At 49.9% G+C, this 25,711-nt stretch overlaps 1 protein-coding gene across 1 annotated transcript in view; it reads right to left on the bottom strand.

The window, feature by feature from the left end:
• Positions 1–10,880, bottom strand: part of LOC118675072 (CUB and sushi domain-containing protein 2-like) — a 347,464-nt gene extending 336,584 nt beyond the window's left edge. Inside the window, exon 1 of the mRNA XM_036347222.1 lies at positions 10,666–10,880. Within this exon, the coding sequence (XP_036203115.1) occupies positions 10,666–10,855 (190 nt within the window). The 5' untranslated portion in view covers positions 10,856–10,880. The remainder of the gene's footprint in view (positions 1–10,665) is intronic.
• Between the last annotated feature and the right edge of the window lie 14,831 nt (positions 10,881–25,711).

Genomic DNA, 25,711 nt, shown 5'->3' on the forward strand with positions numbered 1-25,711 from the left:
CCCCTACATGTCCCAGCTTCTGTTTTCCAGAAAACACTGATGGATCTGACTAGGTTTAAAAGGAAGCATCGCTGTCTAAAGAAAGACACCATAAACAAAATAGACAGATGGAAGAATGAAAGAGGTTCTGTGTAACCTTTAGAAGTGGCAAAGGGCAAGATCTGGAATACAAGAAACAATAAAACACTTCTGCAAATCAACCAAAATTTTTTCTAAATGAAGACAGGAAGTCCAATTTAAAAATAGGCAAAGACTATCAGTAAGCAATTTACAAGAAAGTGAAGCTCAAACAACTGACAAACATATAAGAGATATTCAAACTTACTAGTTATCAGAGAAATGGCAATGAAAACAATGAGATGGCACTTTAAACTCATCAGAAGGGCAAAAGCCAGTAAGGCGGATGACATTAGGTGCTGGTGATGATACGGGGAGACAGAAACTCTTGTGTGCTCTCGGTGGAAATGCGCCCTGGCACAGCCATTTTAGGAAACATGATGGCAGAACCCAGAAGGTGAACTCAAGGAGCCCAACCCTCCATGTGTTAAAGCCCGGAGTTATTCTCACGCAGGGTCTTGAGAGGGCATGGCCAAGGATGTGGTTCAGAACTTCATGTGTGGCCAAGAGTTATAGACAAGCCAGGCATCTATTCCCAGGGGAATGGATGCATAGAAAGTGATGGATGCACAACAATAATGCCCACAGCAGTTAGAAACCACGGACTGGACACATGCAGGGAAGCAGGGCTAGATATTTACAGTGTTGAGTAAATACAGTAAGAAACGTATTGTTCACTACCATTTATGTAAATTCAAAATACATAGGCACACAAACAATCCTACATATTTTATAAGAATTCATGCATATTTAAAGACATATCAAATATATCAGAGTGGGTACTGATGGAGGAGGACAACAATGCCTTAGGACTGGGGATAACGGGAGGAAAATCTATATATATATAAAAGGCTAATATGCTAAGTGTCCCTCCGCCCAGCCAACTGGTCGCTATGACACAAACTGACTACCAGGGGGCAGACGCTCAACACAGGAGCTGCCAAGCTGCAGTGACTTGGCAGCGGTAGTTTTCAGGTGACACACCCCGAAACCAGAGAGGAGGGAGCCCGATTCCTCCCAGGGCCACACAATTCCACCATCGGCTGTGGGTTATGTTGTTGCTGGAGCACTGTCAGCCCAAATCTGGTTTACTGCACACTTGCATTTGCATTCCATACCCCGTAATACAGCAACTTTGCAGCATGCCCTCTCACACTCCAGGACCCCTTAGGGGATGTCAGGGAACCGGTTTTGGCCTGATTCCCACAGCCCAGGCCTCGGGACCCCACCTGCCTGAGGGACCCCGCTCACTCCACTGTGGCGCCACACCAGGTGCGGCTGGCCCTGGAGGGACCGCGGGAGGTTGGCTCCAGGGCATGTCCGGCCCATCTCCCCCCATCAGCAACCTTTTAATTAATTTCCTTTCAATGTGCACAAATCCATGCACCAGGTCACTAGCGTTTAAATAAAACAAGAGAGAAGTCTGGCATAGATGATCATAAAGTGTCATGGTCTGAAGGTAGGATTAATTCAATGTTATGCACCTGGGCTCAAAGAAAATAGCAGAAAACAAACAAAAAAAAATCCTCAACTGTGTCATCCACATGACTCGAGACAACTATCCTTATAACATTTTCCTCTTTCCATGTTTCCTGGAGCAAAATGTCATGAGATGCAAGGCTCGGCGGTCCTCACATATAAGGACTTTTCATCTTGCTAGAGTTTAAAGGCCTCAATGCAGATCTTGTTTCCAGATGGGTGTGTCAACGAAGGTGAAGCCTCCACAGTCTTCCTCTCCCAGAGGAACTGCCAGTGGTGCTGCCTGGGGTGCAGAGTGAGGAGGAGGCTGTGGCAGATGTCTGAGGGACTGCGGATGGGAACTGCTTGCATCCTCCCTTTCAAGTTCTCAGGAGCAGCCACATATTGTAGGGTAAGAATGGATAAGGGCTAGGAAGCTCAGCAAGTTTACCTTCCTTCACCCACTGAAGGCCAGGCAGGCTCACTACAGAGACAGTGAGTTTCACATCCCTGGAAAGCCAAGCCAGCCTGGCCACCAGCAGATCTCCCATTAGATGAGGCTCAGACTAGTGACCTATTCTACTATCTCTGGACCAGTTTTGTTTTGTTAATTAAAGAGCTTCCAAGTACAGCATACATAGACATGGTAGGTATCATTGTTCCCATATTACAGGTAAGAAAATGGAGGCCCAGAAGGATGAAATAATTCTCTCATGGTCACGTAAATGGTAGAAGCACCAACAAGTCTGGAAGACTAGTGTCCTGATTCTTGGGCTGAATTTCAATACATATATCAAATAGATCAGAATGTCTTCCTCCCAGTCATGGATCTGCTGCGGGTCAGCCCTCCTGGGGCTGCACAAATGACAAGGGCCAGTGCTACACAGGTCCCTGGGAGGAGAGGATGCCATCCTTGAGGTGGCTGTTTTCATGCTAGAAACAGTTTAACATGAATTAAAAAGAAATCATTAAACTTTTACCTCCTTCTTATCGCCAAGTCACGTTCAGAAGCCCATGCATCATCACCAAGGCTCACCCAACCTCTGAGCCTTTCTGCATCCTTGACCTCCAGCCCTCAGATGGCGATGGAGGAAGCAATGAGGGTCAGTAGGTAGCAAGTAAGATTCAGGCTGGAGTGGAGCAGAGTCAGGCAGCCAGCACGTAGACAAGCCTCCTGAGGCCTGAGTCAACTCTACCACACTTGCTCATCTCAGAAAGGGCCATCAATCATCCACACAAAACGCCTACACATTCTCTGATAATGCACTTGTGTCTCAAATGGTCCAAATTTCAAAGTCTCTGCTTTCTCCCTTTAAAGTTACAACCGTCACACTCGCTTATTTTCATTAAATAAATACATGTAGCTATTTAATAATGGAACTTATTCTATTTCCTGTTGGAAAACCTAGAAGATGGACACATAATTTTTTGGAGGGATCTGGATTATAATTGCACTTAATCGAGTATAAATTCGACACTGGCAGAGAGGAAGGCTATTTGTGCTGCAATATGAGCCCTGATTTTCTGCTCGAGACCACCTGGGAGATGCTCAAGGAAATTTCTAAGAGTCATCTTGGAGCTCTCTGTAATTTAACTATACATACCTTATTTTTAGCATCATAAGAGTTTCTTATAATGATGATTTTCAAGGATAGGACTGACATCCTTTTAGAGATCAATTCAGTTGAAAAATTTCCAACAATACAGGAACAAATAGGTAGGACGTGAAAGGCAATTTCAAGTGGCGAGATGGCCCCAGAGAGATGAGCCTCTACACCACGCAGGACTTTGCTTTCTGTGAGTACAGCACCCCACTAGCTTTAGGGTGGGCACAGCGCCCTTCCCTGCTGTTGAGTTTGACATGGGCTGCACTGGGGCTTCTGGCATGTGCCCAGCATATTTCTCTGGTAGGGTTTGTGGTGGTGGCCAACGGGGCTCCTAATTTCTCCCCGAAGAATGGCCCCTTATAACAGGAGAGTGGTGCCTCCAGCATTTTAGGATCCATGCCAGCGTGGAAGCAAGAGCTCATGGGGACTCACTATCTGCTGGAAGTTGCACAGTTCAGGCAAATAAGAAACCAAAGAGTTTGGGGAGGGGGGTGAAGATGCTACAATAACGGGAACAAGTTGTTTCTGGTGCCCTCCCTCATTGCCAATTCCCTCAAAGTGCCCACTCAGTTGTCTATATAACCCCACCACATCTCCCAGTATCCCATCCCAATTCACCTGACTCAAAGTGCCCAGGACATCCTGACTCACCCCCATCTCACCCCATCCCACCATGACACATTAACCTTTAGTCCACTATATCCTAATTGTCCACTCCATCTCACCCTAATTCCATCCTATCCCATCCCAGTCCAGTCGAACCTATCCCTACGCCACCCACCCCATCCTATCCCATTCCATCCCTTGAATACACTGTATCCCATCCTCTCAATCCCACCCCAAACCATCATATATTCAATCCCATTCCACCCCCATTTCAACCCATCCCAATTCATCCTATCTATCCCATCGAAACCCATCCCAATTCACTCTTGATCCTAACCCACTCAATCCTTCCTACTTAATCTCACTCCATCTCAAATTATTCTATTTCTCCAATCTCCACCCATCATATTCCATTATATTCCCTACCCTCTCATCTTCTGCTTGGCCAGGGTTCTTATGTATGATTTACACGGGGACACGACCATTCTTCATATTACATGTAGACACATCCAAAAGATCTTCCTCCCCACAAGCTCTAAGAGCTAAGTGTGTATTTGGGTAGGAGAAGAGAAAAAAAGACACAGAACATCCTCTTTAGAGGAGGGGTATGAAAAGATAATCCAGGGATTTAAGCTCTCAAGAGTCCAGAAAGAAAATAAATATGATTTCCCTTTGTTTCTTAACATACAGGAACCACGAAAAATCTCTAAGAACTGCATCATCATTTTCAAGTTGAGAAACCCCCACAATGCATGGCCCACCCTTTGCTTTAAGTGGGTTTAAAGGAGCTAAGTTCTATGCAAAGCCAGTCAAGCCTGAGATAGGGTCTCCTCGAGGCAGAGGACTGTGAAGTAATCCTCCATTTGCAGGTTCACACAGATGTTCCCGGTTATGGTGGAAATCTCTGCAGGCAGAGAGGGAGTGGTTGGGAGGCCATATCCCACTCAAGGAGTGAAAACCAAGGAGGGCAGTGGCAGTGGCAGTCTCCAACCTCTAGGGGGGAGATAGAGATTCCTCCCCCTTGACCACTCTAGGAAGAGAAAGGCTAATGGCTGATGGGTTGAATGAGTTGACCAGGATCTAAGGGCTGTGCTTTCAGTGAGAGGAGCAAAGAGAAAATACTCTTGCTGATGCATATAGTGGCACCTCAGAGTGGCATAATGTTAGAACTGTTTCTTTTGCGATTCTAAGAGGATAGTGCAGAAAGCAAGTAGACAGTCATAGCAGTAGAAGTAGTAGTAGAGGGAGCCACTAACATATACTGATGCTAACAATGCATCTGGCACTGTGACAAATGCTTTCTGTGAATTAAGGGGATGGGCCTTCGAGTCAGGTAGCCCCGAGCTTCAATCCTGCCTCCTTTACCTATCAGTTCTACAACCTTAGCCAAACTGCTAAATTTCTGAGCCTCAGTCTCTTCCAACTTGATATGATAGTGGTTGGATTGTTGTGTGAATTGAATAGTAATGTCTATAAAATATTAGCCAGCTATTATTAGTAGGATGCAGTAGGATCCACTTGGGGATGTCCCTTCACCTCTTCCCACTCCTCCAAACAGCGTGCTTTGGGAATGTCCAACAGGGCATCCTGAGGGAAAGGACCCTTGTGTTCTCGAGAACCAACTGCGGGTCCTCTCAACAGGTGTTCAGTGAGAGTCTTCTATGTGCTGTGATCTGGGCTCCACTGCCCTGCCTGAGTTCACAGACGGACATCATTTCATTCAACAAGACATTCCAGTATGTCCTGGTGATTTTACAACAGGGGGAACTTGGGGAGTTGTGACAGTCCACAATAGATTTCACACCAGATGGGTGTTTGGGAATAGAAGCAAACCAAGGATAACTTTGCAGTCTCCTCCCAAGACTATAGTAGAGATGGATGAACCACAGCTGCCTGAGGAGCTGGAAGGTTGGGATCCAGGCCTCAAGTACCAAAAGCAGCAAAGCAAAACTGAAAGGGGGCAGGGGGAGCAGTGGGAAAAGCAGGGCTGGGGCTGGAAGCCTGGGCAGAAGGATTCCAGGAGTATCTCGCCAGTTGGGTCCCCTTAGAAGTCAGACAGCAGTGTGGCTATGAGTAAAGGATCTGGAGTCAGGCAGACTGGGTTCAAACCCTGGCTAGGCCAGTGACTTACTGTGGGGATGTCTATGTCCTCGCTGAACCTACTCCTTCATGTATAAAATGGGAAAAATAATATTGCTGGCCTCACCGGGTTGCCTGAGATTTGAGATACACAAAAGTGCTTGGGATGATGCCAGCACATGAGGGCTCAGTGAACGTCAACTATCAGTGTTACTCCCCTGAGTACCAGACAGTTTTCTGAGCACCGGGGGTGGGGGAGGACACTGAGGGCGCACAGACTTCCTGGCTGAGTCCTTTGTGCTCAGGGTTCCTGTTTCAGCCCCAACTTCCACTTAAGGGGCGCCTTCAATGAGGTCGGTATGTGCTGGGCCTGTTGCATCTCTGATTTCTAATCCTTCCCACAACACAGGAATGACGTGCCCCTTTTGCGGGTGGGGAACAGGGCCTTGGAAAGATCTGAAGATCAGCTAGTGGTCCAACAAGGAACATTGGGCTCTGCTGAGTGATCGGATTCCCTTAATCTGCTGGAGTGATAGCGATGATGAAACAGAGCAGGTCAGACAGAGTGAAGGTGATGCTGCCGAAGCCACCTGCCAGACTCTTCAGGACAAACCCAAACCTCACAGTGTCCAAGGCCCCGCAATCAGATTCTCCAGTCCCCTTCCCACGCGCTTCTAGCCTCACCTGAGACAAAGCCACATACTCACCAGCCCGAGATATGGTCAACATTATCCCATGAACCCACAGCTCAATTGCAGTTGGAATTTCAAATCCATATACTGATGCCTAAATGCTTTTCCTTTGTGGGGGCTGAGGAGCATGTATGTCAGGGCTTGTTGTTGTAATGGTTCGAGACTATAAGGAGCTATCTCACCAACCTGTCACCTTTAGTTCTGGGTGGGGGGAAGGAGGACAACAGGGAACCTGGTATCATTGTTATCTCTAGGTTCCCTGACCCCTAACACTATTTATCGTTATTGGACCCTAAAAAAATGGTCCAAAAATATTTTAAAATTATCCACTGATTAACAACCATCCATCAGACACCAATTCTATGTCAGGTTCTGAGCTGGGTGCTGGGGATATAAGAGAAATAAAGCACTATCCCTGCCTTCAGAAAGCTCAGAGTTCAATACGTGAGGCAGATAGATAAATACTTTAAACATAATTCAATTAGTACTATAATCAAACACTGGGTCTGGTCAGTGCACCAGTCTGCAAGAGGCCCCTGAAAACAAGCACTTAAGGAACAAGCAAAATACAGAGAATAAAAAAATAATAATAATTTGATATTTGAATTTTTAAAGCAATGAAGTGGTTAGGATGAGAAAAATTAGAACTTTGTTGGAATTCCTTATAGTTTAATATTACTTTTATTTTGAATTACTTATTAAGAGGATGGAGGCATTTCAGCCTTTTCAATCCTCAGAGCCTCTAAATCCAGAGAAAAGTAGGGATGTTTGAGAACAATTGAGGGTTTGAAACTTAAAGAACTTGATGGCTACCTCCTAAAGAAGGAGTTGAGAATGATACTCGGGTTTCGAGGCTGGGTAACTGGGAGGCTGCAGGTATCATCGGTCTACATAGGGAATATTGGAGGCTCAGGAGAGGAGCTAATGAGTTGCTTTGGAAAGGAAACATCTAGATGAAAACGCCCAAAAGTCACCAGATATATGGGCTGTCTAGACCCAGAATTTCCGTGTGCAACAAAGCCAATAGACATAAATCAGCAGAAGCATCTTGGCAGGAGATCTGTCTAGAAGCTTCAGAGTGTGATCGTGGAAGGGATGGACCTGGATGAGCTCACCTGGGGAATGGGGAAAGAAAATGAGGAAAAGCACAGGAGTGGAACTGCAGGAAGCCATACTTACGGGGGGCGAGGGGGGGGGGGGGGGAGTAACTGCTACTGTAGAGACTGGGAAGGAACAGCCAAGAGGTAAGAAAAAAAAAAAATAGCAGTGTCTAAGAAGCTCAAGGAAGTGACGTTTTTAAAAGGAATAATCCAAAGGATTCAAAGTCACAGATAGAGAACAGACTATAAAGATAGACGAAAGAGGGAAGGAAGGAAGGAAGGAAGGAAGGAAGGAAGGGAGGGAGGGAGGGAGGGAGGGAAGGAAGGAAGGAAGGGAGGGAGAGAGGGAGGGAGGGAGGGAGGGAGGAAGGGAGGGAGGAAGGGAGGAAGAGAGGGAGGGAGGGAGGGAGGGAGGAAGGAAGGAAGGAAGGAAGGAAGGAAGGAAGGAAGGAAGGAAGGAAGGAAGGAAGGAAGGAAAGGGGAGGGAGAGGGAAAGAGAAAGGAAAAGCCAACCACAGAAAGAAAGAGTTGGCAATTAGGGTGGTCCTTGGCAATCTTTCCTAGAGAGTTCCAGTTCTGGGGACAGAAGGCAGACTGCAGGGACTGACTGGTAGTCCAGAAAGTTGAAGATCCTCGGAAGAGAACTGACTTGTAACAGAGAAAGAGAGATGGAATGGTAGCTAAAAGGTCAATAGGCCAAGAAGTTTGGTTAGCTTATCTCATGTTAAAGACTAAAGCTGTTTATAGGCCAAGAGGAAACCTAAGGAGGAAGAGTGATTGGTTGATAGTAGGGAGAGGAGGTCACTGGTGGGAGGTCTCCAAGGAGACTGGGAGCAGGGGAAGGGGGAGGCCAGGCACAGATGGAAGGTGTTGAGTGAGGATCAAAGATAAAGGTGGGTGAGGAGGCCCTCCTTGTCACATCCTTATGTTCATTTTATCCAGTCATCACTGGGCTAGGAAGGGAGATGGTTCAGCCCTGAGTGTCTTTTAAAGTCAACAATATGAAGAGAACACAAAATGAATGTGCTTTCCCCTCTACTGTGCCAAATCCTGCAATCATCTGTCACCAAGTCCATTTCCAAATCTGTGTTGCTTGCAAGGCCAGACAGCACATCTAAATGCGGGGAAGGTTTACAAAGAAATGCACTGGAAGGAAGAGCAGGGCTGCCAGAGAGTAAGCACCCCTCCTCAAACCATTCACCAATTCGGACCCAACTTCTCGACTGACCAAAGAGCCGCTGGCAGATGGGTCTCTACAGGCAGGATTCCAGCAGCGCCCTGAAGTGTGCAAGCTCCTGTCCCTGGGCCTTTTTCTTCCCCAGGGGCATGACATACCCTGGGGGCTGGGACAAGTCTAGCCAGGAAAATTGTTGGATCACAGAAAGGGCAATCTCAGGCCCCCTAAACCTGAGCATGGCCAGACCTGGACAAAGGGCTGAAAGGCCTGATACCAGTAGCAGCAGTTTCCTCACGCCCCTGTGGCAAGTCTGGGTGACCAGCGGAGTCCTTCTGAACCGCACAGCCAGTGGGTGTGGGTGTACGCAAGGCTTAGCTCCTAGGCGCGCGCACCGCGGGCGCCCCTCTCTGGATGTCGGCCGCTATGACGGCTATGACTCCTCGGAGAAGCAGGGAAAGTCCAATCAAGTAGGGATGGAGAGCTAGCTCCGACGCCCTCCCTGACCAGCAACCGTAACATTGCCGGCTAAGGAGCTGGCGACAGGGTCTGCGAGGAGCCACTCACAAAATACGGAGCTCAGAGTGAGTCGGAGAACTTGCCAGGGAAGGGACGCACTTTCCAAGAAGGGAGCACTGGGATGTTGGGGTGGCCAAGGCGAAGCCTTCAGAGGTTCATCCAATCAGTGGTTTAAACCAAAAACAAACCAGTAAAACCCAACAAGGCTCCAGCCAGAGGTGTCCTGAGTCCAGGCCCGGGCAGCAGGTGTTTAGGGTGTCAGCCTCCAGGCTAAATGAAAATGCGGCCCCAGGCATCGTCGGTTGGACCCGTCCCCACCCGGGCACACGGAACTTTCTAGGCTGTGGCTACAGCTGAGCCTCAGAGGGGTGCAGGGGATAAAATGGAAAGGCACCAGTCGAGGTCAGTATTCCCCACTTGGGGACTGGATTCTCTGGAAGGGCCGCTGCCTTTCCGGGTCCACAAGCCGCAGCCAGACACCCACGAAGTTCTGGCCGCACCCGCCGGGACTCGGTTGCCAGGAGCAGGTCCCGCCGCCGGTGCCGCCGCTGCCGCAGCCCCAGCGCTGGGCTGCAGCAGGGCGCGGGAAAGGGCACTTTGGCGCGGAGTGGGGACCGGTGGGAATGTGGTGTCGTGGAGCCTCCCGGAGACACTCCCTCCCCAGCCCCCGGGCACAACCCCCACCCTCGCCTCCATGTCTTCAGCCCCCCAGCCCCCACCTGAGTTCTCCCGCAAAGCATGCTCGGGACCCCCGCCCCCGGCCCGCGCCCACCGGAACCCCCTCAAAGCCCAGAGCGCGGAGAGAGGAGGACTCCTGGGGAAGGGGTTGGCGGCCGCAGTCTCTGGGTGGTTACCGCGGGGCGCGGGCTCCATTCGCGGGGCGCGGGCTCCATTCGCTAGAAAATGGGCGGGGGCGGGGCAGACCCTGCAGGCCCCCAGAATGGGGAGGTAGGGGGAGGGCTCCAGGAAAGTTTATCGGGGAAAGCCTTGCATCTTGGGGGCTGGGAGGCTGGAGAAACTGAAGCCACGGTCCGGGTGCCCAGAAACCCGGGGAAGGGAAGCCAGTCTCCCAGGCCCTCACACCGGCCGGATCCGGCCAAGTTGCGGCTGGGTTTGGGGGTAGCGGTGAGGGTGAGGGTGGAGGTGAGGACACTGTTGGGGGGAGGGGGAAGGGGGGGAGCTGGGGCTGAGCGTGAGGGTGGGCGACGGGAAGAGTGGAAGGTGAAGAGGGAGGACGGGGAAAGGGCCGGGGACGGGGTCGGACTCGGGTGGGGCGCACGGCGGCCGCCGGCTCCCAGCGCGGCCGGACTTACCCGCGGCGGCCGAGGCGCTGAGCAGCCCCCAGCTCAGCAGCAGCAGCAGCGGCGGCGGCGTTGGCGGCGGCGGCGGGCGGCCCCAGCGGCTCCCCACGCCCGGTACGAGCGCCGAAATCCCGGCTTCGCTGCGAGCCCTCCCCGCGGGGCAGCCGCAGCGCCCCGGCTTCGGTCCTCGCGAGCGCGGCATGGCTGGCCGGCAGCGCCGAGGGAGAGGTCCGCTCCCGCCGAGGAGAAAGGAGGTCAGGGGAGCTCTGGAGCTTTTTTTCTGTTCGGAAAAAACCCCGGTACGCGGGAGCCCTGAGCTTCTGCGGCTGGAATGAACCAAGTGTCCGCCCGGCCGGGGAGAGGCGCGCTGCGCTCTCGGAAATGACTCCCTCCAATCCCGCTTCGCGGGGTTCGCGCTGGGGGGCGGGGGGGTGAATTATCCCCGGATTAATCACTCCCGAGCCGCTTCTCCGCCGCTCCAAACCCTGGGGGTGGAGGCACAGCAAAAAAAATATTGGGGAGTGGGTGCTCCTCTTCAGCGCCACCTCCACCTCCAGATAAGCCACAAATTACATTTTATGGGTTGTTTATTCCTTGTTTGTTTTACAACGGACCGGTTTCTTTTAAGTTCAGTTCTCTCGTTGTCATTTCTAAGATTACCCATTAATATAACCCCCATACACACACGCACACACAGTGATACAGACACACACCGCGCACACACAGGCGGCGCGCGCACACATACACACACGCCTCTTCCACGTTTGGAAATTGGAAGACTGTCTGGGAAAAGGTAACCAAAGGACTCGGATCCCCATGTCAAGGCTTTTACAAGCTGATCTTGGGTAGTGGGTTTGAACTTGCAATATAGGGCTGGGGCGATGTTTAGGAGCCCTGGTTCACAGTAGCCTCCTACCCATCCCCTGAAGGTGGGTGCTTGTGCATAGATGGGCTAAGAATTGGAGGGCGGGTGTGGTGGAGGACCCGGTCTTTTGGCTCCGTATGGCTCTACCCCTGCCCTAAGACAAAATCTCAGGATGGAGAGACGAGTGCTTGTGTGCGCTGGGGGTAGGGGGGTTAGGTTGTAGAAGGATGCTGCAAGAGTTACTTGTACGATTTATTCTCAACATTAAATAAGCAGACCCTGCTTACTCTCACCCTCCCAGCCTTGGCCCCAAACCAGAGCGACTCTCCCAAAGGCGTGACTCGCTCTCCACCCCTCCTGCCAGGCCGCTTCCGCCAAGCCCCGAGGGCTGAACACCGGTCCCCACCCCATCCCCCATCCCCCATCCCCACCCGGTCGCTGTCTCGTTCTCCTCTCCCCTAGGCTCCTCCGTCAGTCATGATGGCTCCTCTCTCTGTCTAAACTCTCTGGCGAGAGAGAAGAGACGTTGGGAGGGGGCGGGTGGGGGTACAGAGGGGACCAGGAGGGACAAGGCCCAGAGATGAGGCCCCTGCTGGCTCGCCTAGCAGAATAGCTGTAGTTAGTGATCACCCCACATCCTTTACCAGAGGCACCCGAGAGAAGCAGCGCTGGGGGCTTGGGGTTTAGGCCAAACCCGAGCTCTGCGAGCCCAGGGGCCAGGAGCCTCGGAATTTCCCGGAAAGAGCCAGGAAGGGGCAATAGGTTTGCCTATATCCCAAGTGGGAAGGTGGTGGGCAAGGCCTGAGGAGTGGGTGTTTGCCCCTCCTTCCCAGAGCCGTGATCTCCCAGCTCCCTTGATGCCTGTCTGCCTCCTCTAGCCCAAGTTGATTCGTAGCCATGCCTGAGCTCACCCCACAGTTGGGGGGACCGCTGAGTGGCCCCTGGGTGGGGGAGCTGCCTCAGAATCGCCAGCCCCACCCCCACCCCCAGCACACTTGCTTTCTCACCCCTCCTGATGCTGCCTCGCTGGGTGCCAAGAACCAACCAAAGCGGCCAGAACTCGACTGTGAAAGGCCCGCTTTATGTCCCTGGGGCAGTGGGGAGGGGCCTAGTCCTTTCCATTGTCCAGGCCCAAAGAGAGGGCTCAGCCAGCCCCGACTGACTGGACTGACCGCCCAGGGCCCTACCAGACCTGAAGAAGAGGGAGGGACAGAAGGACTGGCTGGGTGGTGAGTGGGTGGTGGCTTTGGGGGGACTGTTGGCCAGATCTTCCCTGGGGTGGGCCCCATGCCTCCAAAGCTTGGGCCTTCCCCCCCCCCCCCTCCTGCAGGCGGGGTTTTCTCCTCCAGAGAGAGGAGCTGGCAAAGATACTCAGCCCTCCCCTGCAGCCGCAGCTGGGCAGAAGAGAGTCTGGCTGCTCTATAATTCTGGGGCTCCAAGCCAGTGGACTTCCCCCACCCCCTTCTCAGCCCCAGAACTTTGCTCTATGGCTGCAACCTGCAGCTGATGCTTACCCCAAAACCCTACCTGGCAAAAGGAACATTTGTCATCTTTCTCCCTTGGGGCTGTAGAGGGCAGGGGTACCCTTTTTTACCCCTTGTAACTAGCTTGTTTACTCAATTCCCCCACCATTCATGCCTCGCTAATCTTTTGGGGTCTGTATACCTTTACTGAGGCCTGCTGGGCGCTGGGCGCTGGGCCCTGTGTCAGGCTGTGCTGTGGCAATGCAGAGATGCAGTGTGTGGTCCAGCCTGGCAGGATGTGGGGCACAGATAGAAACCCCCACACAGCCCATTCAGCCTGGCAGTGGTAATCACCATGGCAGGGGCATATTACAGGGAGTATCAGACAGCAAGCTTTTCCTGGACTTGGGGATCAGTAGGCTAATTTCAAGAGGGACCCTGAGGCCTGGATAGAAACTTTGACAAGGCGAAGATTGATTTACACAACAAATATTTATTCAGGATCGTTGCATGCCGGACACTGCTAGATAATGAATATACACCCCAGTGAACAGTCCCTGGCTTGTGAAGGCAGGAAATAAACAAACACATCAAAAGTTACTAATTAAGAATGCCAGGGAGGAAAAGATCATGGTGCTATGAGAAGGAGGGGGGTTATGGGGTGAGGTACCTTAAATAGGTGATCTGTAAAGGCCTCTCTGAGGTGGTGACCTTGAAGATGGGATTGAAAATTAAGCAAGACAGCCACGCAAAGGGTTGAGAAAAGGGCTTTTGGTATAGAAAGCATGGGCAAGGGGAGAGGAACCCAGGAGATGAGGATAGGGCCTAAGCCAGATCATGAGGGACTCTCAGGGCATGGCGGGGAGGTCGGCAATAGGCAGTGGGAAACAGGAGGTATATTAGTTTGTTAGGGTTGCCGTTACAAAGTGCCACACGCTGGGTGGCTTAAACAACAGAAATGTATTTCCTCACAGTTCTGGAGGCTAGAAGTCTGAGGTCCAGGTGTTGACAGGGTTGGCTTTCCTTACAGATGGCCGGCTTCTTCTATGTCTTCACACGGTCCCCCCTCTGTACATGTCTGTGTCCAAATTTCCTCTTTTTATAAGGACATCAGTCATGTTGGATTATAGCCCACCCTCATCCCATTTCAAGTTGATTACCTCTTTAAAACCATGTCTTCACATACAGTCCCATTCTGGGATGAGGACTGCAACATAGGAATTTTTTTTTTTTTTTGGGGGGGGGGACACTTCAGCCCATACAGGAGGGAGGACTTTTTAGGTGGAGGAGAGAGAGCAAATGCATGGTAGCCAGAATATGTATTTCAAGAGATATCGGCGAAGGCTGTGCATAGCGTGACTGCTTTAGCAGGAGAGACTCTGGAAAGGTGTCAGCTCTGAATACCAGAGAGGTGGGTTTTTCGTTTCTAGGAAATCGGAGCCAAGTGGCACAGTCTGGCACATAGACTGACTTCTGTGTGGGTGGGGCATACATAGGAAGGGGCAGGGAAAGGGGAGGTTAATGCAACAGCCTGAGCTGCAAGTGATGTGGACAAAGGCAGAGGTGAAGGCCCTAGACATGTTTGCAGGGCAGGGAAGAGGCAGGTGTCCAAGAGATGATAACCTTGCCCAGGAGGATGTGGCTCTCAGCCCAGCCCCCACGCTGGCTCCCTGCCGGCCCCTTCCATTCTGCCCAGAAGCGATAGGCAGCCGTGGGGCAGGGTCACGCCACACTGTCACATTGCAGACAAAGCCAGTGAGGTATGGTGACTCACTAAGATAAGCCTAATATCCAGATAAGATTAGAGGTTTCTTTCAGAAAGAAAACAAGGCCTGATGCTCCGGAGAACTTTGATTCAAGTAGGGGCTGTATGTACACTTGATGCCCTGAAATTTCGTTTTGGAAATAGTATGCTCTAGCATGAGGGCAAGAGTGGAGCCTGAAGGGCTAGCAGGAGTGCAGAGCAGGGTTGCAGAGCAAAGGCCAGAGCTCACAGGAAAAGCCAGGGTCTGAATAGAGGGTGGAGATTTAATTTTTTTAATTTAAAAAAATATATATTTTTATTGATTTCAGAGAGGAAGAGAGAGATAGAAACATCAATGATGAGAGGGAATCACTGATTGGCTGCCTCCTACACGCCCCCTCCTGGGAAATGAGCCCACAACCTGGACTTGGGCCACAACCTGGACTTGTGCCTTTGGCAGGAATCCAACCTGGGACCCTCAGTCCGCAGACTGATGCTCTATCCACTGAGCCAAACCAGCTAGGGCGAGGGAGCAAGATTAGGCAGAAGCTAGTATTTTCCAAGGGTAAGGCTGTCACTGTAGAGATGACAGTGATCTCCTTCCTAGGAAAAGGTGACAGAAGGGGTTTAGGGGGAAAAAAAGCCCAGAACAAACTGTAGGGAGGCTGTGGGCCTCAACAACCAGGAGGGACAAGTGAGAAGGGTCCCCAGTCTGTCCTTCCTCCAGTGCTACCAAATCCAGAGGCCATCGAATTGTGATATTTCTTGCAGAAGGTTCTCCATTTGTGCAACAAGGAAAAGGGACAGAGCTCCTGTCTGTGGAAAAAGAGGCCAATTTTTTCTTCTACTTGTCAGAGGCCATAATCCACAGGAGAGGGCCTATTCCAGGCTCTCATCTCTACTTGAGTTCCTCCAATCAGCTATGCATCGTGCCTCCTCACCTTTTCTCACACCCTTTCCTCTGACTGCAAAGCCATTCCCCCTCTCACTGTGTGGAGTAAATGATTTCTAATCATCACTCAGCTCAAGTGTCACCTTCCCCAAGGGTCACCTCCCCCCAGGTAGCCTTTTCTAAACCCCCACACCCCTGCTGGGTTAGATGCCCTTTGCCTCTTGGACAGCTAGCAGGACATCAAGAAGGTATGATTCCCCTTCCATACTACAGAGCAATGGTTCCCAACCAGGAGTGATGTTGCCCCCCGGGGGACATTTGGCAGTGCCTGCAGACATTTTTTATTGTCACCTCTGGCATTTAGTGGGTAGAGGCCAGGGATGCCGCTAAACATTCTACAATGCCCAAGGAAGTTTCCCTCTGCCCCCAGAAATTATTTGGCCAAAAATGTCAATAGTGCTGAACTGTCACTGAAAAGTGGCTGCCCAGCCAGGACTGCATTTTCAGGTCCCCTTTGCGGTGGGGTGCAGTCTTAAAACAAGGTTCTAGCCAAAGGAATGTAAGCAGAATTGGCGTGTGTGACTTCAAGGCTTTCCCCCTAAAATCCTCCCACCCTTACCCCTCCATCTGCTGGCTGCGCACAGAGCCATTGGGTCCCTTGGAGATGGCAGAGCCACAGAATGGAAGAAACCCAGACCCAGATCACCCACCAACCAGGGACACGTGCATTGGCCCCTTACATGAGCAATGACCTTTCCCACCACTGTAATCTTGGGGTGTGTTACAGCAGCTAGCAATATCTGCATGCACCCCTCCATGTAGTATCCTGTGCAGTCATCTGCTTACTCCTCACTCATTCATTCATTTGTTCATGCTACCAACATTAGTCTGCATGTCAGGCTGCATGCCAGGCTCTGTGCTAGGTGCTGAGGAAACAAATATAAAGAAGAACAAGTTGTTACCAGTAGTCCCTGCCCTGGGAAGGGAGGGGGAGGGGGTGCTGTTAGTTTATTGAGAAAGTAGTTACTTACTCTGGGAGAAATGCAGGATGTGACAGAAATGAGCAGGGCCTCTAGCTCAGCCTGGCGTGAGGGACAGGGAGAAGTGGCACTTTCCAGGAATGAAGCAGCGTGGTCCAATGCTGGGAGGTAGACCGTGTGAAGGATGTGTGCCCCTCCGGAGGTCCCAGGTGCTAGAGGAAGGGCGGGAGGGGCACCACACCTCTGTCCCCTGAGTCTCCAGACTCTGTAATGTTGGCCCTTCTCACTTGTCTCCCCCAGTGGACTGGAGCTCCTTAAATGGCAGAAAACTTCTCAAGAGCCTCCTGAGTCCCCAAGGCTTTGTGTCTGCTTTACTCTCCTCTTGGATGTCCCGGAGGAGGCTCTGCCCCAGTCCACTCATGACTGAACCCACCCACTTCTGACCCTCCACACAGCCCACCTCTCTGCCAGTCCCCCATCTCAGGTGTCAGCTCTTACAGGCAGCTATGTCCACCCATTTCCTGAGCCAGAAACCCCTCTCACTAACCCCCCCATCCAGGCAGTCGCCAAGTTCTGCCTCCTTAACAGCTCTGGATTCTAGCCAGGGTCCCCATTGCCTCTCTGGGCCCTTGTAACAGCTGCAGAACAAGTGCCCAACTCTATTCGTGCCCCATTCAAGCTATCCTTCTCTATGCCACCAGTTACCTTTTAAAACAGTTACCTGCCCTAGCCAGGTTGACTCAGTGGATAGAGCGTCAGCCTGCAGACCAAAGGGTCCTAGGTTCCATTTTGGTGAAGGGCACATACCTTGGTTGCAGGCTCCTCCCAGCCTGGGCTCTCAGGGCTCAGGCAGGAGGCAACCAGTGGATGGGTTTCTCTTACATCAATGTTTCTCTCTGTCTTTCCCTCTCTTTTCCAGTGTCCCTAAAAAATCAATGGGAAAATATCCTGGGGTGAGGGTTTACACAAACAAACAAACAAACAAAAACAAACACCAACCTGATTTCACAACTCCTCTGCCTTCCCCAGCCATTTCCCCAAGGCCTACAGAGGGAATCCAAGCTCCCTGCTAGCCTCTCCCTACAAGAGCCTCCATGGCTGCCTCTGCTGCCCCTCTAGCCCCTGTTCCCACACTCCCCATCCCCTGTGCTCCAGCCATTGAAGGTCCTTGCATTCCTGATATGGCCATGCTCTCTCTCTTCTTTGCCTCTGAGCTTCTGTGCATGCTGCTCCCTCTGCCTGGAATGATCTTCTCCTCCTGTGCCTGGCATTTTCTTATTTGTCCTTCAAAACTCTGTCCGGGTGTCAATTCTTACAGGCAACCTCCACCAGTGCCATTCAGAGTGCCTGGCACATGGTGGGCATTCAGTAGGTCTTTGCTGAATGGTTGGATGGATGGATGGATGGATGGATGCTTGAGTAGGTGCTCAGTAATGTTTGTGGAACGGACTCAAAGGTGTCTCTCCTAGACTTCATTATCTGAGTTCCTGAAAGCAGTGCCTTCTCTGCGTTATGATTTAACGTTATGCTGTCTTCAGAGAACCCTGATGTGAGAAACTGACCAACATAATGGCATTTCTGTCTTTATGAAAACAGAATTGAATGTATTGCCCACTCTGTCACTCAGTGTCCTTTATAAAAGGGCTCATGATAAATTCATGCTTGGGGTGATTTCCAGGAAACATTTTGTCTCTGCAGATGAAGTCGTGTATTTTCTGCCATCAGAAAATAAAAACTCTGTCTTCCAATGTGTTTCCATTTTTTGCTTGGGCTGACAAATAGGAAGGCCGAGTTTTATTACCTTATTATCTCCATGTGTTCTGGCCAATTCAGGCGCCTGAAAGTAGCAACTCTTTCTGCTTTCTTTAGATGGAGGCGGCTCTTGCTTTATTTTTTGATGCCATAATTTTTACTTTTTAATCTGAAAGCATCTCAGCAGTCAACTAGTATAAATCTTAAAGGAATGCATGTTGGTGACTCCATCCTGGCATGGACATATGGAAGGGAGGGCAGAACACCAACCTTCTAGTTGAAATGGACTCCATATACACTGAGTGGCCAGATTATTATGACCACCTGACGGTTGTAGGCAAATTAGCTATAATTTTGCGCTGAAGTTGCTAGAGGGCCAGACCATTATAAATAGGGAAGCAGGTTGTTTACCATGACAGTAGAAGTGACTTTTTTTCTGAAGATATGGGTAAACAATGCGATTTAACAGCCTTTGAACGTGGGATATATTTGAACATGAGTGGCCAGATTATTATGACCACCCCATCAGTACTTCATTGGGCCACCTTTTGCCTTCAATACTGCGGCGATTCTTCTTGGCATTGACTCCACGAAATATTGAAAGGTGATGTGAGGAATCTAACACCATGCCTAATGAATAGCACTGTCTAGTTCTGTGAGATTTGATGATTGTGGAACCAGCTGCCTGATGGCTCTTTTAACTTCGTCCCAAAAATGCTCAATTGGGCCCTGACCGGTTTGGCTCAGTGGATAGAGCATCGGCCTGCAGACTGAAAGGTCCCAGGTTTGATTCTGGTCAAGGGCATGTACCTTGGTTGCGGGCACATCCCCAGCGGGAGGTGTGCAGGAGGCAGCTGATCGATGTTTCTCTCTCATCATCGATGTTTCTAACTCTCTATCCCTCTCCCTTCCTCTCTGAAAAAAATCAATAGAATATATTTTTAAAAATGCTCAATTGAATTGAGATCTGGTGATTGTGGGGGCCACCTAAGCAAGGTAAAGTCTCCCTCATGTTCTTGAAACCACTCCTACACAATACGAGCACCGTGGCATGGCGCATTGTCTTGTTGGAAGAAGCCATCTCCATTGGGATACGCCATCAACATGATAGGATGAACCTGATCAGCAATGATACTTAGGTATGTTGTGCTATTCAGACGTCGTTCCACACGAATTAAAGGGCCCAAATCATGCCAGGAAAACATGCCCCAAACCATAACACTGCCCCCACCAGCTTGAAGGGTTGTACTCATGCATGTGGGGTGCATGCTTTCATGCTGTTTCCTCCAAATTCTCACTCTGCCATCTGCATGATGCAACTGGAAATGTGATTCACATGACTTTTTTCCAATGCTCGACTGTCCAATCCTTGTGTTCCTGTGCGAATTAGACACGTTTTATCTTGGTAACTGCCGACAGTAAAGGTGTTCAAACAGGCCTTCGGCTTCCATATCCCACACGATGCAGTGTACGGCTAATTTGCCTACAAACGTCAGGTGGTCATAATAATCTGGCCACTCACGTTCAAATATATCCCACGTTCAAAGGCTGTTAAATCGCATTGTTTATCCATATCTTCAGAAAAAATCACTCTACTGTCGTGGTAAACAACCTGCTTCCCTATTTATAATGGTCTGGCCCTCTAGCAACTTCAGCGCGAAATTATAGCTAATTTGTCTACAAACGTCCGGTGGCCATAATAATCTGGCCACTCAGTGTAGAGCCTCTCCAGGAAATGTTAGGGCACCTATCATGGCAGGGGCTGGCAGGAAGGCCGAAGGCCAAAGGTGGAAGCAAAAGGCCAGTTGGATTCTGACTCTGTTGCTACCTTACTGGGCCTCCACTGACAAATTATATTCTTTTCCTCCACCAACTATGGCTTTCCTTTTCCCTAACTTTATATTCCTTAAAAAATATATTTTTATTGATTTTAGAGAGGAATGGAGAGGGAGAGATATAGAAACAACAATGATGAGAGAGAATCATTGATCGGCCACCTCCATCATGCCCCCTACTGGGGACTGAGCCTGCAACCCAGGCATGTGCTTTGACTGGAAATCGAACTGTGACCTCCTGGTTCATAGGTCAAAGCTCAACCACTGAGTTACACCGGCCTGGTGCCTTTTCACTAACTTTAAATGGAGAGCTCATAGGCTGCCATTTCACATTAATAACTAATATGAACAACAATAATCGGTATATTTTTATGAGGGCACACAGTGAGCCAGGCACGGTGCTGAGAACTTTACATGGATGTCCCTATTTGAACCTCTCCCACACTGAGCCTGTATTGTTTCTATCTTTTTGCAGATGATGAAATGCCAGAGAAGTTAAGCATGTGCAAAGCTACCTTTCAGTGAGTAGCAGAGCAGGAATTCAAAGTCAAGAGTGTCAGCTGCTACCGCCCAAGCTCCTCACACTGTCCTCCCACATGGACAGTGAATGGAGGCAACAATAGGGGGTGAAATCCCTTGGGAAATGGTAGGGGTGGCTGATGGTGTTGCCAGGAGAGAAGAACCACAGAGTCACAGCTTTGCTTCTAGAACACTCGTGTCCTTTGCAAAATCCTGGGCAATGGCTGGCTGCTCTGCAACGGTGTCCAATTGCTGAGACAACACCCAGAGAAGCCCCACTCCCATGGCTGCCCCCTCCTCTCCCTCCAGTTCTGATATTTAGCCCCTCAAGGACAGTTGCTTGAAATCTCCCTCTGTAGGGCCCTGCCTCTGGGCAGTTTGACCCATTAGGCATCGTCAACATGATAACAAGGGGTCTCTGTGGTTTTCAGGGGCCTAAAAAGTTTGAGGCCTGAAAACGGTTATGATTGGCTTCATAACACAAAGAAGAAAACAGCAATGTTGACATCAGTAAATATTTCATTTAACGCAAAATGTAACATTATGTCAACTCCATTAAACTGTTGAATTTAATCATCATAAAAATTTCATTACGTTTGATGACAATTTGTAGGTTGGAGTTTTCTCGCTGTGCCAGGTTTCCCCGGTAGGCACCAAGATTGGGGAGAAATCACAGTGGACCATACATTAAATAAATTACTTATGGCCAAAAATTTTCAAAAGCAAAATGGCAAAAATCTTTTCAATTTTCTTTCACAACTGAAAAGTGATGTTTATGGTGGGAGGTGAGTGTGTTTAAAGTATGTTAGAAGAGGGAGAGGGCTGCAAGGCTTAGGGCCTATGACGGACTTGAAAGAGCCCCATGCCATGCTCTCCTTCTGAAGTTCCCAGCCTAGCCATGTTTGTCTCAGTGATGGAAGCCAGGTGAGTAGAGGCTTTGGCTGCAGAATAGGTAGGGAAAATAGCCTCCTCCTGAGGTTTTCTTGGTTCCAAAGTAGAAAAGCAAGAATCCCAGAATCCTAAGAATGATAGCTAACATTCACTGGGTCCATAGCATGTCCCAGACTAACAATTGTAAGCCCTATACATGTATTGTCTCAGTTGTCCCAAACAATTCTAGAAGGTCAGTATTTTATTAACCCTATTTCACACACGAGCAAACTGAGTTCCTAGACTTTACACAACCTGCCCAGGGGAATAGGGGTAATAAGGGGTAATTTAAGAATTTTTCCAAACTAAACATAATAAATAAATGAAATGGTGCCCATGACCACTTCAATCTCTAAAAAAAGGCAGGGAGCAGGCTCACTTTCCTCATTACCCTCTCTTCAGAACCTTGAACACTTCTAGGCACGTAGATATATATGGGCTGAAGGAACATAATTACATGTTGAACAGAGACTGGACTAGCTCAGTTTTCTCACACCTGCTGTGTACCAGGCACCTATGGGATGCTTTGCTCTCCTCACTAGCCTGTGATGATGTCTAGGCAGAGGTCTTATTCATCTCCCAGGCTCGCACCTTGCACAATCTTGACCCATGAAAAGGCTTAGTTGGTGATTCGAGTCCATTCCTCCATCACAGAGCAATTTCACAGCACAGCTAAAGTTCTCCCTCCCTATACAGAGCACAAAATCTGTTATTTTAAAACTCCAGTGGCACACGTCTCAATGTAATCGTCAAGGAAACTAACATACAGCACTTTCTGTGCCAGGTGTGGTTCTTGGGACCTTCCATGTGTGAAGTAATTACTTAGTAATAAAACATCTACAACAACTCTACAAAATAGGTGTGTGTTTTTCTTATTATCATCCCATTTTACAGATGAGGAGACCAAGGGTTATGAGCTGAGTGCCATCTCCCCCCAAATTCCTATGTTGTAGCCCTATCCCCCAGGACCTCGGAATGTGACTATTTTGAGACAGGACCTTTAAACGGTGGTTTTAAGGTAAAATGAGGTCATCAGGATGGGTGCTAATCTAATATGACTTGTGTTCTTGTAAGTAGAGATGAGGACACAGACCTGCACAAAAGGAAGACCATGTGAAGGCACAGGGAGAAGATAGTATCTACAAGTCTAGTGGCTCTTCAGAAGGAATCTGCCTGCTGACACCTGGATCTTAGACTTCTGGCCTCCAGAACTGTGAGGGAATACATTCCTGGTGTTAAGCCATCCATCTGGAGTACCTTTTTATGGCAGCCCGAGCAAACCAATACACCAAGGCACAGAGTAACCTGCCTAAGCCTGCATTGCCAGAAAACAGGAACTCAGAATATGAACCTGGGTCGTCGAGTTCTGGAGTCCATTGGGTTTGTGATAATGAAAATGTTCTCTGCGCTATTATGGTAGCCACAAGCCACATGTGGCCCTTGAAATGTGGCTAAAGTAACGAAGGAACTGAAATTTTTCATTTACATTAAAATGAAATAAAATAGTAGTAGCCACAGGTGGCAAGTGGCTACCATATTGGACATAGCTTTGTTTCTAAGTACATTGCTCAAGTTTTTTGCAGTATCTTCTAGAAACCTCTCCTGTGTGCTCCAAACAAAACACGCTTCTGTCTTTGTTCCCCAGCCCTGCTGTATTTTAGAGTGAGCTGGCTAACTTTCCAGAACCCTGCAGCCTGGGCAATACAGGGACCGTGGAGTTCTGCTCCAAACATGTGTGTGAGCCAACTAAATGCCAAGCAGCACAAACACTGAGTGACATTTTCAGAACTATTAATATTTCATCGGAAATGACCACTTTTCCTTTAAATACACTATTTTCAAAGGTTTTCCTACAGTCTTAACTATAATTTTACTCAGTCTATGTCCTTGGAATTTTCCCCAAAGGAACACATTTTCAATTTTATAATGAAAATCAAAGGGGAATGGAGCTCAGATTTCAAAATTTAGTCAACATTTCCAGGAACTTGGGCCTTCTGTAAAGAGCAAGGTTGTATATTGGGCACCTACGGTATATGCCCAGCACTTTCTATACAGCTTATTATTAATTTATCCAACACACATTGATTGAGTGCCTACAACGTGCCATAAGTGTGATCTTTATAATAATTGATTAACACCATTTTACAGAAAAGAACTTCTCATCCTCTGTTTCATCTCCAATGCTACCTCCTCAGAGAGGTCTGCCTGGGCCATCTCAAGCTTCCGCTGTTCCTCTCCCCATTGCCTGGCTTTGTTGGTGAGTTTTCGTTTAGACCAGTGGTTCTCAACCTTGGCTACACATTAGAATCACCTGGGAATCTTTTTAAAATCCTGATTTCTGGGCCCCATACCCTGGAAATTCTGTTTCTTTGTAATGGGGTGGGGCCACAACATGAGTAACAAAGAAACAGAATTTCCGGAGGATGAGGCCCAGAAATGAGGATTTTAAAAAGATTCCCAGGTGATTCTAATGTGCAGCCAAGGTTGAGAACCACTGGTTTAGAGTCTGTAATTACTGCTACTTTATTTGCTTGGTGAGTTTGTGATGTATCTCCCTGCACTATAATATAGGCTCCAGGAGAGCAGGGACAACACCAGTTTTGTTCACCTTCAGGCTTCCTAAGTGCCCTGCAACTCACCTGGACAGAGCAAGGGCTGCATCAATATTTGGGAAATGAATGAGTGAGGATGGGAGAAGTGAAGAAAGTTGGTAGAGTCACACAGGTAGGAGGAAATACCAGCGTCAGGACTCAAACCTCCACCCAAGACTGCCATCTTCTCTATTCCCATCCATCCTTACTGCACACCCCCTTGCTCTTCCCTTGCTGGGGAAATACCGAAGGCACAACCTCTGGCTCCTGGGGCCAAAGACCCCAGGCAGGAAGAGGTGCAGTGTCATTTCTGAGTTTAGCCCCTTCCGAGAGGGGAGGAGGCCATTGAGCAGCAAACATAACATAGCGCTTCTCTCTGCACCTCTGTCCAATCCCCTGGCCCCCTCTCCCACCGGCCCACCGCCCACCTACCCCTGGAACCTGAACGCAGCGCAGAGGAAATGGTCTAGCTCCGTGGCTGAGAGTGCGGGGCGGGGGCGGGGGGCTGGGCTTGAATCCCAGCTCCTCCCTTACGGTGAGCCTCGGACACACCCCCTTTTTTACTTTGAGACTCGGTTTTCTCAAAGGTAGAACTATAAAAAGCAATGGTACTAACGTCATGAGCTTGTTTTGATTGACTATGACAACACAGAAAGCCCAGCGCTTGGCACACAGTAAGCGCCAATACAAATGGCAGAGGAAAGCGCTCTGGGGTCCTCTGGGCGCCCATTCACCCCCATCCCGCCTGCCACGCCGAACCCGGGCGCCCCGCGCACCCAGCCGTTGCGTCTGAATCCGCAGAGGAGTTCCAGCGCCGGACGGGAAGGGAAGGGAAGGGTGTGGGAGCCACCGCAGGCAGGACCGCTCCCTTTCAAGGCGTGGCCGCGGGGCCTGGCAGGTGCCTGCTGGGGGCGCTGGCGGGGACGGGCTGTGGGCTCTGGGCGCTTTCCTGCCGGGCGCCGAGCGGGGCCAGGCGGGGGGAGTGGGGTGAGCGACGGGGGGCTGGGGCGGCGGGGAGAGACCGTTGGCCCTCGGGGTGCGCGGGGATCCCTGGGAAGGCCCCTGCGAGAGCCCAGTGGAGGGCTCCTGCCCTCCAGGTGCCTAGCACAGTGCCAGGCCCTCACCCAGTCATCCCCAGGTTTATCGGGCGAGAATGGGCTGAGCCCCAGGCGCTGCAAGGTGTCACAGGTGTGTGGCAACGGGACGCGCCAGGGATTCTGGGAGAGGCCTCCCTCCCCCTCCACCTGTTGCCAGATGTCATTCTGCCCACCCAGGCACCTGGTTCCTGAGCTCAGGGGGATTCCAAGGTTACTAAGCTACTGGTTTTTGTTGACTTTTAAATTTTTTCTTCTCAGGGACAGGGGGAGAGGGACAAAGGTCAGAAAAGAGCAAATAAAAACAAATCAAAATAAGCTCCCCCTCCCCCCCAAAAAGCTGATCTCCATCCACCACTGGCACACAAATCAGATCGGAGGCCTCTGAACAGA

Source organism: Myotis myotis, unplaced genomic scaffold (assembly GCF_014108235.1).
Source record: "Myotis myotis isolate mMyoMyo1 unplaced genomic scaffold, mMyoMyo1.p scaffold_m19_p_2, whole genome shotgun sequence".
Taxonomy (NCBI): Eukaryota; Metazoa; Chordata; class Mammalia; order Chiroptera; family Vespertilionidae; genus Myotis; species Myotis myotis.